We start from the raw sequence: 18,843 nt of genomic DNA, 5'->3' as shown, positions 1-18,843 counted from the left end.
TGTAACTCTTGATCTCAGAGTTGCAGGTTCAAGCCCTACATTGGGTATAGAGATTACTTAAAAATAAAATCTTTGGGGCCTCTGGGTGGCTCGGTAGGTTAAGAGATGGACTTTTGACTTTAGCTCAGGTCATGCTCTAAGGATGGTGAGACCCGTGTTGGGCTCTGCATTGGGCGTGCAGTCTGCTTAAGATACTCCCTCCTTCTCTAGCTCTGCCCCCCCCCACCAGTTTCCCCTGCTCATGTTTGTTCTAAAGAAAAGAAAATAAAAAATAAAAATAAAATACAATCTTTTAAAAAGAATTCTAATAGTATTTAATGTCTCTGATTTTCCTCCCCTCCAAAGCCAAGAAAAGCCTAATAAAATAGCAAGGAGTATAATCTTGCAGGAAAGATAATGATGAAGCACTTCATGTCGGCTAATTCAGCTCTAGAGACAACTGTGTAGAAATTAGCTAGCTATGCTTTCCTTGGCCACATCCTAACATCAGAAGGAATCCCAAGTACACTCACCTATCTTTTCAGGATCAGTTATACCAACTGTCAAATCAAATTGGTCTTCCTGTTCTTCTTCCTCTAGCTTTTAAAGAGAAGATAAACCATGAGAGTTAATACATGAAAAAGGCTATTAATTTTATCCTGCATTTATTTTGTATCAGTATAACAACATCAAGCTATATTCTTCTATACAACAGTGTTCAACTCTGTCCCTTCCCAACACTCCCAATGTATCAACTTCCACAACTTTAAGCCTGTTCAAAGGTCTTTGTTACATCTATTTGCTTATAACATTATTTTGATCATAATGCATAATTACTAGGAATTTGCAAGACTTGCCTCTGTTGGGCTAAGGAAGGAATGAGGAAAAACTACACTCTTGAATCTGGGAGCTTCAGACACTAAGTATCATTAGTGTTCATTGAAAGCCTCTGTGCTATCCTTTGGGCTATCCTCTGCCCAAGAAAGAGGTATTGGATTGTGGCTGTCCATTAACCATAAAGGTCTTCAAAAGTCACAAATATTTTCTCAAGGTTCATACTCAACTGACCCTTACACTGGCAGCATAGTCCTAAAAATCCAAAAGAAACAAGACCAAAGGCACAAATTCTCACCTCTTCATAGCTTGGCTGGGATTTAGAAGAATTTATAGCTTCCTGTGGAGGAAGAGAAATGAGCGTTTTGGCTGGCACCTTCTTCTCATTATTTTGTGTGCTGTCCAGGGAGAGCTCTACTGTGGCATCTAAAAAGAAGTAGATATTCTACAATGAAGATCAATAATTGGTCTTTGGTGGCTAAATTTCAGTTCTATAGTTAAGAGAAAAAAACAAGAGCAACCACTCTTTTTTTATTTTTTATTTTTTTAAATTCTTTTCATGCCCACGGTGGCTGGGCTGGGGGGGTTAGGGATAGGGAATATTCCAAATCTTATGTAAACTATTTATTCCTATTACAATTGTTTGGAAAAGAAGAGTAAGTTTCAGCTAGAGGCAGCAGGCACACAGATAGCAAAAAATGACATCAAAGGAAGTCAGGAAAACTGGTAAGCTAGAAAAAACAGCCCCAACATACAAACATAGTAACACTTGGGGAAAGGCACTATTAGCCACACCTGAGGATGGCAATGTAGTTTTAGCAGTTTAGTAATTGTTTACAGTTATAGTTTTAGACCATCTTGCAAAGCTTTTTTTAAAAAAGACTTTATTTGACAGAGAGAAGAGAGAGAGAGGGAGAAAGCACAAGCACGGGGAGGAGCGGGGAGGAGAGGGAGAAGCAGGCTCCCCACTAGGCAGGGAGCCTGATGCAGCACTTGATATCAGGACCCTGGGATCATGACCGGAGCCAAAATCAGATGTTTAACCAACTGAGCCACCCAGGTGGCCCCTAAGATTATGTTTGATACATGCTGTCCAAAGGGGATAAAAAGATGTTGTAATATCTGAAAATCTTTCTAATAAAAGGTTTTTCTTTTTTTCTTTTTTTTCTTTTTTTCTTTTTTCTTTTTTTTCTTTTTTTTTCTTTCTAATAAAAGATTTTATTTATTTATCTGACAGAGAGCTCACAAGTAGGCAAAGAGGCAGGCAGAGATAGAGGGGGAAGCAGGCTCCCTGCTAAGCAGAGAGCCTGATGCGGGGCTCGATCCCAGGAACCTGAGATCATGACTTGAACGGAAGGCAGAGGCTTAACCCACTGAGCCACCCAGGCGCCCTGCCATTTCATTCTTGAACAAATTTGTGATTGCCTTCTGAAGTATCCAGTTTTTCTCTACTGCTATCCATTTTATATAATTCTACTAGATCAGTCTTCTGGAAACATTACCCTTATCACTTTCTTTATTCAAAACTGCCAATGGCTCTTAATTGACAGTAGAATGAAAATTCAAACTGTAATTATTATTGATGTCTAAAGTCCCCTAAACTACATTTCAAGTCTTACTTCCATGCCTTCTCTCAGAATTCCCTGCTCTGGCCCATCTAGTTTACTGAATGGCCTTCAAATGTACCTTGCATCCCCTGCCCCACCATCTGTAAATTTTCTTCTTTTCTCCTACATAAATCCTTCTTCTAGGAAGTCTTCCAAGGGCACTCAACCAGTTTCTCAATCTGCTCCACCTGCTTGTGCTCTAACAAGTCAATAAATAAAAAAATCTTAAAACAATTAAAAATTATTGGGCCCAAGGGGTGCCTCGGTGGCTCAGTGGGTTAAGCCGCTGCCTTCGGCTCAGGTCATGATCCTGGGGTTCTGGGATAGAGTCCCGAGTCGGGCTCCTTGCTCGGCAGGGAGCCTGCCTCTCTCTCCGCCTCTGCCTGCCTCTCTGCCTGCTTGTGTTGCTTTCTCTTGCTCTCTCTCTGGCAAATAAATAGATAAAATCTTTAAAAAAAAAAAAATTATTGGGCCCAAAATGTTAATAGTGCCAAGGTTAAGAAACCTCACTCCATACTAGTCTTTTCCAAACTGCAAGATGTAGGTCATTGGTGAACTGTGAAAACAATTCAATTGGATGCAAATAGCTTTTAAAAAACAGGGAGAAACAGTAGGACATTTCAGATTGTATTGAAATAAAGGTAAGTCACTTAATAAAATTTGTTTCAGTTTTATATAAGTATGCATATATTTTGTATTATGACACAAAATGTAATTCTCACTATGAGTCTTTTTTAAAATTAATTAATTAATTTATTTGACAGACAGAGATTACAAGTAGGCAGAGAGGCAGGCAGAGAGAGAGGAGGAAGCAGGCTCCCCGCTGAGCAGAGAGCCCGATGCGGGGCTCGATCCCAGGACCCTGAGATCATGACCTGAGCAGAAGGCAGAGGCTTTAACCCACTGAGCCACCCAGGCGCCCCATGAGTCTTGATCATAAGGCTATACACTACTTTAGTCTGATCTCAAGCGAAGATATGAGACTTGGTATTTCTAGCATTGTTCTCGCCACATTTACATTGTTTAGTAGCCTAACTCTATCTGTATGTTTAGGTCTTACTCCTTAACCCTCTTGATGGCAGGGGCTACTTTCTACATGATTTGAAATCTCCCACGATTGTATCCTTGCGAGCTATGTTTCCAATAGAAACCTTGCTTGTTTAGTTCAGTGACTTAGAAGACTCCTAGGATAGGTTTTGAGTTCATACTTGCCTGCAAAGAGATCCTGGGGCTCTTGGTCTTGTTCCTCATGGATCCCATTTTCTTTGGAGCCATTGTTGATGGGAAGGGAAATGATTCTCTTTGGAGACTGGGGCTTACTCTGTAAATGATGAGATAATCTGACTAAAACAGTACTTTTTTTTTTTTAAGATTTTATTTATTTATTTGACAGACAGAGATCACAAGTAGGCAGAGAGGCAGGCAGAGAGAGAGGGGGAAGCAGGCTCCCTGCAGAGCAGAAAGCCCGATGTGGGGCTCGATCCCAGGACCCTGGGATCATGACCTGAGCCGAAGGCAGAGGCTTTAACCCACTGAGCCACCCAGGTGCCCTAAAACAGTACTTTTAAAAACAAACCCATAAAGTGACTTTTAATGCGTTCCTCAGTTGTACCCACCGGTGTTTAGCAGCAAATCATCATTAGTGATGTAAGTGCTGCCCAAGTAATCACAGAGCTAAAATAAACTCATACATTCCAGAGTTAATTTCTAACACCATAACCTTGCTGTAATGCCCTACCCCAAAGCATGTGATACTGACATGGCTATGTGTACACACAGAAAATTTTCTAAAAAACCTGTCCAAATGCATTTCCCCTTCTCACTTGATGACCTTTATTCTTTCAAATGCTGATGGGGCACATTCTAGTGACCAGGACACCACACTAGGTTGCAGAATTCAAGCTCTGATCCTGGCTTACTGTATGGCCTTGGCTAAACTGTTCACAGAAACGCAGTTGTGCAGGTATTACTGGCCCCCCGACAGGCAAAGAAAGGTATAACACTTTACATCTAATGCTGTTCACAAATATGTTATCTTTTTATCCCTAACTTACACAGACACAATTTTTCTTTTTTTTTTTTAAGATTTTATTTATTTATTTGACAGAGATCACAAGTAGGCAGAGAGGCAGGCAGAGGGAGAGAGGAGGAAGCAGGCTCACTGCAGAGCAGAGAGCCCGATGTGGGGCTCGATCCCAGGACCCTGGGATCATGACCTGAGCCAAAAGCAGAGGCTTTAACCCACTGTGCCACCCAGGCGCCCCCACAGACACAACTTTCAACCACGCCCATGCCAGGCTAGCAGAATAAAAACCAGTCATGCTTAGCCTAATGGGCACATGGTAAAAATACAGTCAGTTGATGGCCTTCATCAAAAGCTCAGTGATCACCCACAAACAAGTGTTGGGTGGGGCCCCAGACCGGTACCAGAATGAACAAAGCTGGATTGTGTAGAACATGAACAAAATGCTGGGAATCTGGCTTCAAAAGCCATGGTGTGGTGTTGCAGGGTTTTGAAGTCAAACCCCAAGGCCAAATCAGTTAAATGACCTGACTTTAGGAATCTTTTATGAAACATTTCCTTAGCAAATCTGAGGGACTTTGTTCCTCAGAAACAGGCCTTTTCTGACCCAACAAAACAAAGTAAAATGACAGATCTGTTGGGTATTCTGAATTTGCCAGGCAAACAGCTCCATCCCAATACTGGGGCCATCCTCATGGAAAGAAACTGCTACCAATATATACGATTTATATTAATAAGCAATGCTCCTACTGAAACTTTTCTATGCTAATAAAGCTTAATGAGTAAGTATTTTAATACTTAAATATATATGCTTAAATGTTATACCAACTCAGAGACAGTGATCCTGTTTTCTAGGTGCTTCCACAATCTTCATCAACAAAATTACTATAGAGGTAAAGACAAGAAATAATAGAACAAAATTAAAACCCACAGTTCCCTTTTGCCTCACATATTGTCAACTACCTTCTTACAACCCTGTGATCAAGAGTCATGTGCTTTACTGACTGAGCCAGCTAGGTACCCCGAATTCTTTCTTTTAAAAAATCTTTGCCAGGTTGACAGGTCTGAAAAGTCTTGCTTCCACATGTTTACTGGCCATTTGAATCTCTGTGACTTGTCTTGATATCCTCTGCCCATTTTTCCAAGTCAACACTTAGATGTACACTTTTCTTACATAAGTGTATCTAAGTTTACCTAAGTTTCTTACATAACCCTCTCTAGGGCATATTGTATAGTTCCCCTCCCAACTTTATCTCTTTTCACATCTGTTTTATTTTGGACCTTATGAAATTTATTTTCAGATGAGTAATTTGGACAAGCTAAGCTTATTTCTTTAGGCTGGGAAGTACTCAGCACACAATAAGTCTTGGAGGCATACTATTCTCAAGTTTTACTTAAAATCAGATTCAGTAAAAGCTAAAAACTTTTTTTTTTTTTTTTTTTTGTAAAGATTTTCATTTAGGGGCGCTTGGGTGGCTCAATCTTTGGGCATCCGGTTTGGCTCAGGTCATGATCCCAGGGTCCTAGGATCCAGCCCTGCTCGGTGGGGAGCCTGCTTCTCCCTCTCCCTCTCCCACTCTCCCTGCTTGTGTTCCCTCTCTCGCTGTCCCTCTCTCCGTTAAATAAATAAAATCTTTAAAAAAAATAAAGAATTTTATTTGAGAGTGATCACAGAGGGATCAAGAGAGATCACAGAGGATCAAGAGAGATCACAGCGGGAGAAGGAGAAGCAGACTCACCACTGAGCAGGAAGCGTGATGTGAGGCTTGATCCCAGGACCACAAGACTATGACCTGAGTCAAAGCCCATCTCTGACTGAGCCACCTAGGTGCCGCTGAAAACTACTTTACATATAAGAAATGGACAACGTATTCTTCCTTCCCTGTTAATCTTCAGATTAACAGAACTTTAATAGAAAACAAGTCTTCCATGAGACTAGAGTTTATAATAATAGCTTATCAAAATAATATCTATCTGGGCTTTATAACACATTTCATATGTTTTGCCCCAGATTTAAAAGTCTAATCTTGGGGCACCTGGGTGGCTCAGTGGGTTAAAGCCTCTGCCTTTGGCTCAGGTCATGATCCCAGGGTCCTGGGATCGAGCCCCATATCGGGCTCTCTGCTGGGTGGGGAGCCTGCTTCCCTTCCTCTCTCTCTGCCTCTCTCTCTGCCTACTTGTGATCTCTCTTTCTCTGTCTGTCAAATAAATAAACACAATCTTTAAAAAAAAAATAAAATAAAATAAAAGTCTAATCTTTAATCATTATTATTGATTTATACTAAAAAGCTAATTTGGGGGCACCTGGGCAGCTCAGTTGGTTAAGCATCTGACCCTTGATCTCACTTCAGGTCTTGATCTCATGAGGTTGAGAGTTCAAGGCCCATGCTGGGCTCCATGCTAGGTATGACAGCTACTTAAAAAAAGTAAGTAAAAAATAAATAAAAAGCTAATTTAAAATCAACAGCTAAATTTCAGGAAGGACTCATTCTGAGGGAAGGGAAGAGGCACACAGATTATACTGAGTTGCAAACTCAATACTAAAAATAACCTTTACTTATAATTCATATTTGAAAAATCTCTGAATCACCAGTACATCACAAAACTATCCCTCTATTAAGGGGAGCTAAATTTCTAGGCAACAGATAAAACTATTTTCTATGATGAAAATGGTGTGTTTGTGATATAGTTAGTAAAGCAAATTATAGCCAGCCCTGCCTGCTTCCCCTTGTCCCGCCACCTTCTCCTGCTCCCTTTTCTGAAATAAGGGAGATATAGTTTCTTTAGTGAGAGAATCCTAGGCTAGGATACCCAACCCTTGCTGACTCCTTTTGGCTGTTAATTCTAGCAGGTGGTTCCACTGATAAGCCTACTTAAAAGTTCAAGTATTTCTGTTCAGAATTAGAAGGCACACAGACAGCCAAATCTACCTCTCAGAGAGGCACTAGAAAGAGCTACAGCAAGAGAGCACTTGTGTTAAGAGCAAAGAGGTATTCCTCACCAATTAGCAGCCTCAAACCACGAGGCCAGGCCATTAACACAATGTTCTTAGCTCAGGGAAGGACAGACTTGGGTCTGCTCTCCCTCATAGCTAACAAAGCCATTTAGTCCTGAAAAGTAGAGCTGTGATTCTGCATCACTTCCCTTTAGGTCACTGAGTGGTGATTCTTCCTTATGTTCCTCAACTGCTCTATGCTGAATCCTTGCATTCTTCAAGGGACCTCAAAAGACAAGTACCATTAAAATTCTCAACTGCATTTAGAGGGTGAATCCAAATTAAAAGCTATAATAAACTGTGCTTCTGGAGGACTAGAGTACTCATCTTCTAGTGAAAAATTAATGTAATTTAGTAAGGCAAGATATAGCTACACAATTGTGTGATCATACTAATGTAACAAGGCAAGGACAATTAGGAAAAAGTCAGGCCCAGAAGTTATACCTAGATAACAGGGCAGTCACAAAGTCTTTAAAAATCACCCTGGCAGGGGCGCCTGGGTGGCTCAGTGGGTTAAAGCCTCTGCCTTCGGCTCAGGTCATGATCCCAGGGTCCTGGGATCGAGCCCCGCATCGGGCTCTCTGCTCAGCAGGGAGCCTGCTTCCCTTCTCTCTCTCTCTGCCTGCCTCTCTGCCTACTTGTGATCTCTGTCTGTCAAATAAATAAATAAAATCTTTAAAAAAAAAATGAAAAAAAAAATCACCCTGGCAGACTCTGGCATGGAATACTGTTCTATTTGCCATGTTTATTTCTACAGATGAATAAACTAAGTGGAGTGGTGTATTCATTTTCTATCATCACTGCAACACAAAATTACCACAAATTTAACAGTTTAAACAATGCAAAGGTATTATAGTTCTGTAGAAGTCAATACAGGTCTCAATGGGCTAAAATCAAGGTGTCAACCACAGTTATGTTCCTTTGTGGAGGTACTATGGAAGAATCTGTTGCTTTGACCTTCTGGCTTCTAAAAGCAATCCATATTTCTTGGCTCATGGCCTGCTTCCTCCATCTTCAAAACCAACAATGTCACATCTCTCTTTGCCTTTCTTCTGCAGGTACTCATTTCCACAGCCACTCTCTGACACTCTTCAGTCTTCTATTTTTTTTTTTTTTAAAGATTTATTTATTTATTTATTTATTTGATGGGGAGGGGGGGAATCACAAGTAGGCAGAGAGGCAAGCAGAGAGAAAGGGGGAAGCAGGATCCCAGCTGAGCAGACAGTCCGATGTGGGCCTCGATCCCAGGACCCTGAGACCATGACCTGAGCTGAAGGCAGAGGCTTAACCCACTGAGTCACCCAGGTGCCCCCAGTCTTCTATTTTTAAAGGATCCTTGTGATTATATTGGGTTCATTCAGATAACCCAGGCTAATTTCTCTACCTTAATGTCAACTGATTAGCAATCTTAATTCCATCTTCAACCTTAATCCTTCTTTGCTTTGTAACCTAATAGATCCACAGCTTCTGGGATTAGGAGGTGGACATCTTAGGGAGAAGGCAATTATTTTACTTACCACAGGCAGTGACTCCACTCTCACATGCCACTGCCACATTTCAAAAATGGCACAGATGCACTAAAAGCTTCTGGACTTGGGAGAATGGAATTTAGTGTCCATTAAATTTGGTAATAGTGTGCATCTTACCCTACAAACTGGTTAAATATTCAATTAACCCAAAGGACTTCACAATTTTACCCCCCTTCACAGCTAAAGGAGTTTAAGTAGGGGTTCTTATCCTGGGATCAGGAGATGTCTAGAACTTAGATGGGAATAAAATTACAATTTCATTTTCACTAATTTCTAACTGAGATTCAGCATTTTCTTCAATTAAAAGATAGGCCAAAAAACCACAACAGTAATTAGCAGTATTTGACACTATGGTGGAAATTAGATATTATTTGATATCACAATAGTTATAGTTCTCAAAATATCATTTATGGTCATCTGTATTTTTAAAAAATTATGGTAGTTATAACTATCCCTACATCTTAATATGTAAGCATTAAAAAGCACATGTTGCAAACATAAAATTGTTCTAATGTTTTGCTAACTGCATTTCTATGTAATTGGTTTCCTTGTAATCTTATGTATTTTATACACGTAAAAACATTCTGATAATGGATCCATAGGGTTCACTGGACTTTTTTTTTTTTTAAAGATTTTTATTTATTTATTGAGAGAGAGGCAGTGAGAGATAGCATGAGCGAGGAGAAAGTCAGAGGGAGAAGCAGACTCCCCGTGGAGCTGGGAGCCCGATGCGGGACTCAATCCCGGGACTCCGGGATCATGACCCGAGCCGAAGGCAGTCGTCCAACTAACTGAGCCACCCAGGCGTCCCAGGTTCACTGGACTGCTAATGGGTCCACGACACAAAAAGGTAAAGAACCTCTAAGCTAGTCCCTCTAAGACTAATGAAAATAGAAAAGGGGAATCTGGAAGGGTGGGGAAAATGAGAGACCTCAAAGTGACAGGGCAGACTATGGTCTACCAAAATTTAGCTATCATCTACTGAATTTTATGGTGTAATTTCCCTACTAAACTTTTTGGGTTTCAAACTAATATAACTTAGAAGGCCCAGAAAACTGCAGAAGGATCAGAGTCTGAACGAGTGTATTAACTTCCATTTTGAAAAAGCAAAACCCGTTTAAATCTGCTCTGAAAGCAGAATGAAGCCCCAGCAATTCACTTGACTAAGCAAGAGAATAAGCCAGAAAAGTTGAGCAACAGGCTTTTCCTGGAGATCAGATACTTATGGCTACTTGCTCTAGTAACTATTAACTACTCATGATTTATTTATGCCAACAGTTACTCAAGACAGCAGAGAAGATTTGAGGACCAAGAGAGAAGTTAGAGTATTCTTTTTCCTCTCTCCCCTCCCAACCAAACAAATCACAAATGGCTAGGTCATCAGAACTACCCCAACACCTGAATAAGCAAAGAGCAGAACTCCCTACAGAAACCAGAAATCTGACTGCAACCTTTATTACTTCTCCCATAAGCCCCGAAGTATAATTTTATTTATTTATATTTTTAAATTTATTTGACAGAGATCGCAAGTTGGCAGAGAGGCAGGCAGAGAGAGAGGTGGAAGCAGGCTCCCTGCTGAGCAGAGAGCCCGACAGGGGGCTCGAACCCAGGACCCTGGGATCATGACCTGAGCCGAAGGCAGAGGCCTTAACCCACTGAACCACCCAGGCGCCCCCCCCAAGTATAATTTTAAATACATTTTAAGTTAAGGTTTTTTTTTTCCTTTATTTAATGTATTTATTTGAGAGTGAGAGACAGAGAATGAGCGAGCATGAGCAGGGTGAGGAGCAGAGGGAGAAGCAGGCTCTCTGCTGAGCAGGGAGCCCTACATGGGGCTTGATCCTGAACTCCAGGTTCATGACCTGAGCCGAAGGCAGACACTTTACCGACTGAGCCACACAAGTGCCCCTGAAGTTGAGTTCTTGCTAGTCATCTTTAAAAGTCTTTTCTCATTCCTCTACCTCCAAAAGTGCTTTGTAACTACTTTTGTTAGTTTTCCTGCATAATCCTGAAAGCTAGGTTACCTGCTAGCACAATCCTATGATCAAGAAATTAATGATTCTATGTACTTCAAGAAAATCTAAACTTTTTAGAAGTGAAACTTGTTTACAATCGGAGCTGAGCATTAAAATGAATCTTTGGGGGGCGCCTGGGTGGCTCAGTGGGTTAAAGCCTCTGCCTTCAGCTCAGGTCATGATCCCAGGGTCCTGGGATCGAGCCCCGCATCGGGCTCTCTGCTCAGCAGGGAGACTGCTTCCCTTCCTCTCTCTCTCTGCCTGCCTCTCTGCCTACTTGTGATCTCTGTCTGCCAAATAAATAAATCTTAAAAAAAATTAAAAAAAAAATGAATCTTTGGTGTTTTGCTGACTTTTTCAAGAACATATCTAGCAGACCTATGTGAAAAATGAGGAAATTCAACTACCATCTTTTTTTAAGATTTTATTTATTAGAGAGAGAGACTGAGCAGGCCTGCTAGCAAGAGTGTCCAGGGGGGAAGGGTGGGAGGAAGAAGGGGCAGAAGGCAAAGGAGCCCCACTCAATGCAGGACTTGATCCCAGGACTCTGAGATGATGACCTGAGCTAAAGGCAGACACTTAACTGACTGAGCCACCCAGGGACCAACTACTAATCATTTAGTAGTTAGATCTGACCACCTAATGTGATATTAGCTCCAAAAACAAGTGTTTGAGAAAATATGCCTATAGAAAATACTACACATTAGAGGAACATAATAAATTATCCATGACTAATTGCTATGACACCATTAACTAAAGACACTAAGCAGTAAACTGTTGTTTAACTATATTGCTACCTAGATTAACTTTCTAAGTCTATTTAAGAATGGAGAAGTGGGGTGCCTGGGTGGCTCACTTGGTTAAGCATCTGCTTTAGCTCAGGTCATGATCTCTGGATCCTGTGATTGGGCCTGGATCTGGCTCCCTGCTCAGCGGGGAGTCTGCTTCTCCCTCTGTCCCTTCCCATACCGCCTGTGAGCGTTCTCTCTCTCTCAAATGAGTAATAGTTTAAAAAAAAAAAAAAAAGACTAGAGAAGGGATGTTATAAAAAACTTATTGAGGACATGTTATTTACTTGGGAACAGTCACCATGGATTTTGCAGAACAGAATTAAAATATTAGCCAGCTAAACTATCAATCTCTTTAAGCCTTTAATAAAATTACCATACTCTGTCCAGATCTAAAGAAGTTTTCCTATAAGCACACAAAAGGAAATATACTGGTCCTGGGATTGAAAAAGAGTACAAATGAAAAATAGTAGGGAAATTCTTCAAAAAATTAAAAATAGAACTATGATATGATCCAGCAATCCCTCTTCCGTGTGTACCTAAAAGAACTGAAGAAGGGTTTAAAAAGATCTTGGGGCGCCTGGGTGGCTCAGTGGGTTAAAGCCTCTGCCTTCGGCTCGGGTCTGATCCCGGGACCCTGGGATCGAGCCCCGCATCATGCTCTCTGCTCGGCGGGGAGCCTGCTTCCCCCTCTCTCTCTCTGCCTGCCTCTCTGCCTACTTGTGATCTGTCTCTGTGTCAAATAAATAAATAGAATCTTTAAAAAAAAAAAAAAAAGATCTTTACACACCTGTGTTCACAGCAGCACTATTCACAAGAGCCAAGAGGTAGAAGCTACCCAAATGTCCATTGAGGAATGAATGGGTAAATAAAATGTGGCACATACAATGGAATATTATGCAACTTTATTTTAAAAATTTTTTAAAAGATTTTATTTATTTATTTGACAGAGCTCACAAGTAGGCAGAGAGACAGGCAGAGAGAGAGAGGTGGAAGCAGGCTCCCTGCTGAGCAGAGAGCCCGATGCGGGGCTCGATCCCAGGATGCTGGGATCATGACCTGAGCTGAAGGCAGAGCAGGTGCCCCTATTATGCAACTTTAAAAAAGAAGGAAATTCTGATGCATAGTGGAACATGGATGAACTCTTGAGGGTATTATGTTAAGTGAAATAAGCCAGATACAAAAGGACAAATAATGCATGATCCCACCTACATGAGGTCATCTAAACTAGTCAAGTTCACAGAAACAGAAAGTAGAATGGTGGTTACCAGGGGCTTAGGAGTGGAGGGAAAAAAGAACTGTTATTTAATGGGTACTGATTTTCAGAATTGCAAAATGAAAAAGTTCTGGAGATCTGTTGCAAAATGTGAGTATACTTAACACTACTGAACAGTAAAATTAAAAAGGTTTATGTAAATTTTGTTGTATGTTTCATACCACAATAAAGAAAACCTGATTTATTCTCCTTCAGGATACATTATTATATTGATAACAGATGTAGGCTGGATTCTAAAAATAACATGTCCTTTCCTGTCTAAATATTAATACATAACTTACCTTTATATAATTCCCTGTAGTCTATAAAACACTGTCAATCAGAAGCCACTTGCTATCTGTGACTTCTGAATACCAATAAAAGTTATGTTATTCTTTTGATTTAAACATCAGTGAGACTATGTAAATAAGTCTTTATTAATCAAAGACTAAGTGTTCAATACATGACTTTTGAAGTCTCCTGCTATTTCTTCTTTATTCTGTTTTTTACTTTTATTTATTTATTTTTAATTTAAGTGGTCTCCATGCTGGGCATGGAGCCCAAAGCAAGGCTTGAACTCGCAACCCTGAGATCAAGAGTTGAACACTTAACCAACTAAGCCACCTAGGCGCCCCCCTCTTTATGTTTTCTAGCCATTTCTGTAATTATTAGAGTTTCAATTCAAGATTAAGAGTAGTGGGAAAAAACTCTAATTGGTCTGATAGATCACTGGAAGTAGTAGTTACCAGATTTGGCCAAAATCTGAAGTGAGGTTATCATTTATCAATGTTTGCCTCCTTTCTCTTAGCATTAGAAAGGCCTCTGCAGTTCTCTTTCATTTAGAGGGCATATCTACTTGTGGTCCTGGCATACTGCTAAAAAGAGATGGGCATATTAGAATTCCTGGGAGGGCAAATAAAGAACTTGCTTCAACTCTATCATTCAGTGTTAGAAGTATGCAAGTAAGACCACTGAAGTCAAATGAGGCACAGAAATATGTATGCCATTCAGTCTTTTTAATGTAATTTTAAGATTTAGGAGGGCCAAAAAAAATGGCTCGCTCATTTAATTAAGGAGAAAAAGTAATCCATCCTAGAACTAAGAAAGTTTTAACTAAAAAGCTGTGTATCTAGATTCAGGTCCAGTCAAAGATTCAGATAATACATTTAGAATTGTAACCTTTTTATAGATATGCCCACAAAGTAAGAAGCAGAAAGACGTAAAGTCTTAAGTATTCTTAAGAATCATCTTAAGATATTTCCCAGCTGGTTCTCAATCTTAAGGCAATGCTTTCAGATTTGTTTTAGACTTAGTAATCCTTTAAATACTCAGATTTGTTTTAAAAATCCTTTGAACTCCAGTCTATCCTTTTGGGTAACTGTGGTTTGTTGATTTTGAAATGCCTATCATGGGCTGCTCTTTTGATTATAAATCGTACTTTTATTACTGTAGTAACAAAGCCTCTTGGGCCCTAAAAGAGAGCAGATGGGATGATTAACAACAGCAGCTGTTACATCAATGTCCAGGAAATTACATGCATACCATAAATTTTAAATTTTATATGCCTCAGCTTCCCAATTTTTTAATACCACTCCCTCTACCGCCAACACCCAACAAAACACAATATATGAAGGTAAACTTAGTAAGATACCACTGAAGTCATTAAATGCCTTTGATGACTTTTAGTTAAATCAATCTTATTACTAGTTTGATTTTGATAAACTATATTAACCATTTTTAGAGTTAATAAATATAACTTTTCTAACCCATTATTAGATTCCATGGGTTACAGTAATTAGTTTACAATGCTCAACTGTTTCACAAGTGTTTCACTGATTCAAATTTAATCTGCACAATAATGGTGGGCATAAATGCTATTATTCACATTTTATGGGTGAGGAAACCACACAGCCTAATTAAGTATCTTGCCCAAGTAAAAGAACCTGGGTGGATTTAAATAAGCCTTCAAAGCTGTTGTTCTTATTCTTCAATGTTATTCCTTAAGACACAGAAGCACTGCAATCCTCTAACTTTTCACACTGGCTCACAACTAAAACATTTACTGGAATATAATTTGTATTTAATGGCTTTTAAACAAGAAATTCACAGTTTAACTAGTGAGAAATCTTGGGAGTCTTGGCTTCCTGAAGATTAACATCAGAACAGGCAGCTCAAAAAATGGCTTACAGGTGGCATTTTAGTTTCCCCAGCAACTCAATTTTCCTGGATCAAAATCTAACTAAAAATAATGCTTTCTGTGGTAGAACAAGTTCATTCAGAGTCCTTCCTCCTCCCTTTGGAAATTAAAAGCAAAGTACTTTCACACAGTCTAAGAGACTGTGAGTCTCTTAGACGAGAGAAGTACTGACGCCTCTGTAAAGTAATCTGATGAAGCAAGTCACTGCCTCTTCAACTTCTTTTAGAAACCTCTAGAAAACAATTCCTTGCCCTTTCAGGGCCCTTTTTGGAAAATAAATCCTCATTTGCCTATGTGACTAGTCACTTTCAATGTCAGAGTGTCTATTTTCAGGTATTTGGTCTGAATATCTACCATCCCAGTAGCTATTATTAACAGTAGCTCTTCTCCATGACTTATGGGAGAATTACCAAAGGAAAAGACCAAAAATTTGTTTTAAGTGAGATACAGAAAGACTAAATTAATCAGCAAGAGTTATTTCTTAGAATAATAGAGACTTCATTAGACAGTTTAAGCATTTATATTAGTATCAACAAGTACTTCTTGAGCTGGGATTATGAATTCAATTCCAGAATACAGTATAGGGAAAACTCTAAAGATGTCACCAAAGATATTTCCTAGAAACTTAACCTCTGACAGAAATGATACAAGCCTCAACCTTTTTCAGACACATGGCGCATAAAGAATTTACAGCTGTTTTATTTAGTCACTTACTTACTGAACAGCTACTACAAAAAGTATTATCCAAGACAGAATAGTACATAAATTCACAGACCTAGCCCTGAAGAAGTTTTCAAACTGGAACGAACTGTACCAAGTGGTTATGAGTCAGTATTCTTATAAAACAACCCAAAACATCTTCACTGGTTCCAGAACTGATTACTGATTTTCACATTCCACATATAAACATCAGTTTTTCCCCCAACACCTCTTATTAGAAACCTGGATATTACTAAGGGAAACACCATTTCCTCCTCACGTTTAGAGATTTAATCGCACAGAGGTACTTCAGCATTTTAATACATCTCTTTAAAAGGGACAAAGCTTGTCATCTATGCAGTGATTTATCTGGCAGGGCCTTTTTTTCAACAGACTTCTGGCAGGATTTTCCTTAGAGATCAGAGGATGTCAGCTTAACGCTTATAAACTAGATCCACAATGGGCCTTTGGTAATTAACGGTTAAGTTTTGAGCTAATGAAAGGATTTGTGGGCGGGTCACTGTCCTGAGCCACTCCAGATAAGACTATTTGTCCTAGGAGCAGTAAGGTTAGGGAAAGAAAAGTCTACATCCCATCTCCTTATCTTGACCTATTAAATCAGGCCGCCAGGAAAAGACCACAAAACCACCCCCTGGGTCCTTGGGGTCAACACACGGCAGGGCCAAATGCCGGCCTGGGCGTCTCTTCGCTGTCAGGGACCAGGGTGGAGAAGCCACCACACCCCTCGCTCCTCACCGTCCGGCCCAGGGACCTGGAAGTCAGGCCCCTAATATCTTAGCATTCATTAAGAGCTCTCAAGACGCGACTACCGTCACCAACGCAGGGTCTCAACGGGCCCATTCTGCCCAGCTTCCTCGACCCTCCCTTAGCCTCTCTTCCCTTTTGGGGCGCCCGCCCGCCCCGAAGGGTGGGAACTCACGGCCGCCGCGGCGCCGGTGAAAATATCCTCCCCCTCGGTGTCGCTGTCCCCAGCCTCGGGTTCTGACCCTCCGGCCGTCCCCTCCGACTCCGGCTCCAGGCCGGGGAAAGGCGGAGGGAATCTTTCCGAAGCGCTACAACCACCACCACCCGACGCCATCTTCCTCCACCCGCGGCGGAAGCCGCAACAACAACTTTATAGAGAAATAGCGCCGCGAGCAAAACGTTCCAGATGAACGAGGAGTGGGATCGTCGTGACCAACCCTGCGGGACGCACAGGGCGGGGGTTCAGGGGCGGAGCCTGGACGCTGGGGGCGGGGCGGGGCGGCCCCAAACTCCTACCCAACAAATCCGAGCCCGGCATTCGGACGCTGAGATCTTAACCAAGTGGGAGAGTGGGGCGGAAAAGGAGGAGCTAGCTTGGGTAGAGAATGCTCAGATTCCCAAGGCCCTTTGTGTTCTGGGTAGCTGTAGCCAACAGCCTTCTTAAGAAGATGTTCGAAATAAAGGAGTTTGAAAACTCCTCTACATGCCACCTACCTCTGCCAAGCACAGTGCTCTCGTTGAGATTCAGTAAATATTTTGATTGCGGTCTCTCAACAGGCGGCAGTAGTTTCACCATTTATTCTTCGGGAAGCGTTTAGTTAATTCATTCAAGAAATATATATTGAACATCTACTGTGTGCCTGGTACCCTACTATGCGTTTGAAATACAGAAATAAGCTCCTGATCCACTAGGCACTTGAGGGAGACAGGCGTGTAAATGAACAATTTCAATGTGTTCAGTGCTGTAATGTGCTCTGGGAGCTCAGTGAAAGAGGGTATCAATTATGCTTGGAGATGTAGGGAGGCCTCACAGGAGGTGAGACCCAAATGCCCTAAATTTGGTTATAAGGAAGTTAAAGTTATCCTCTTCATTGCTGTGGAGTGGAGTGGAACAGATGGCAGGGAAATTCTTAAACTCTGAACACAATTTTCCTGGGACCCAAACTACTCACCTGTCTGGTGAGCCGAAAATCTAAATCAGCCAAACAATAAAGCAAAAGTTTAAAGATAAACGGGATATGTTAGCGTAGAGTAATTCTGCACAATGACCCTGACTTTCTTTTCAATAGAGAAGAGATGACATTTGGTATCAAGTGTGACAAAAGGTTTGTTTCTAATTGCAAATTCTTCAACATCAGGGATTAGTTCCCTCACAGGTCTATGAGCTGTTTGAGGGCAGGGACCGCCTCCTACCTTTGCATTCTCACTGCCTATACACTAAGTCTGGCAAAGTAAGTGGCCAATAAAAGCTTGAAGCTTGGAGGGAGGGATGGATAAAACTAACATCATCATTTGTTCCTGGCATTCATCACAGGTACGAACATGAGAGGACTTAAGACATTCTTTTTAGGATGAGGATTTCCAGTATGTCACTACTGGATATCCTGGGCACGAGGAAAGCTCTTTCGTTGTTAGTTGTCTCTGAAGGCGACTGACAGAAATACGCAGCTCGTAGTGAGGAAAGGTGCTGGCCTAAGAGCCTCTGAGGCGAGTAAAATCAAAAAACCCTCCCCGCCCCGCGACGCCTAACCAACCTCAGTAGATTCTCAAGACCTTCCGTTTCACGGCAACGGAAACTCACTTCCGGCGTGACTAGGAAGTAAGAATCTGGCTGGAAGCGGCTCCCTCAGAGATATAACAGTAGACTGTCCTTTCATACGCTCCTCCACCAAAAGAAATCAAGATCTCCTTTCCCGTACCTCTTCAGGATTCATTTGCAGCTTATCGAGGGCGGTGAATGAGGCAAACAGTGGCGGGTAACAGACCGTTACCTACCCGCTCTTACCCGACATAGACTACAAATACCAGAATACATCTCCTTGTTCCATTCGTCCCAGCACGCAATGCGCCTCACGTGCTGGAAGGAATTTTTTTTCTTCTTGTCCCGCCGAAACCGAGCAAAGCATGCCGGGGCATGTAGTCTCCGCGGGCCCCTTC

At 41.2% G+C, this 18,843-nt stretch overlaps 1 protein-coding gene across 3 annotated transcripts in view; it reads right to left on the bottom strand.

The window, feature by feature from the left end:
* Positions 1-18,823, bottom strand: part of SNX1 (sorting nexin 1) — a 35,529-nt gene extending 16,706 nt beyond the window's left edge. The window contains exons 1-4 of one of the 3 annotated variants that reach the window (XM_047738538.1): positions 18,692-18,823; positions 3,633-3,741; positions 1,112-1,239; positions 513-579 (exon numbers count right to left, since the gene is read on the bottom strand). In XM_047738538.1, coding sequence (XP_047594494.1) covers positions 513-579; positions 1,112-1,239; positions 3,633-3,741; positions 18,692-18,721 — 334 coding nt within the window. In that variant the 5' untranslated portion in view covers positions 18,722-18,823. Of the gene's footprint in view, positions 1-512; positions 580-1,111; positions 1,240-3,632; positions 3,742-16,861; positions 17,120-18,605; positions 18,636-18,691 lie in introns of those variants that run through there. The other 2 variants (XM_047738539.1, XM_047738537.1) reach the window with 2 other exon arrangements.
* Positions 18,824-18,843: the final 20 nt, after the last annotated feature.

This window comes from Lutra lutra, chromosome 7, assembly GCF_902655055.1.
Source record: "Lutra lutra chromosome 7, mLutLut1.2, whole genome shotgun sequence".
NCBI classification, from domain to species: Eukaryota; Metazoa; Chordata; class Mammalia; order Carnivora; family Mustelidae; genus Lutra; species Lutra lutra.
This window is presented reverse-complemented; position numbering and strand designations above follow the sequence as displayed.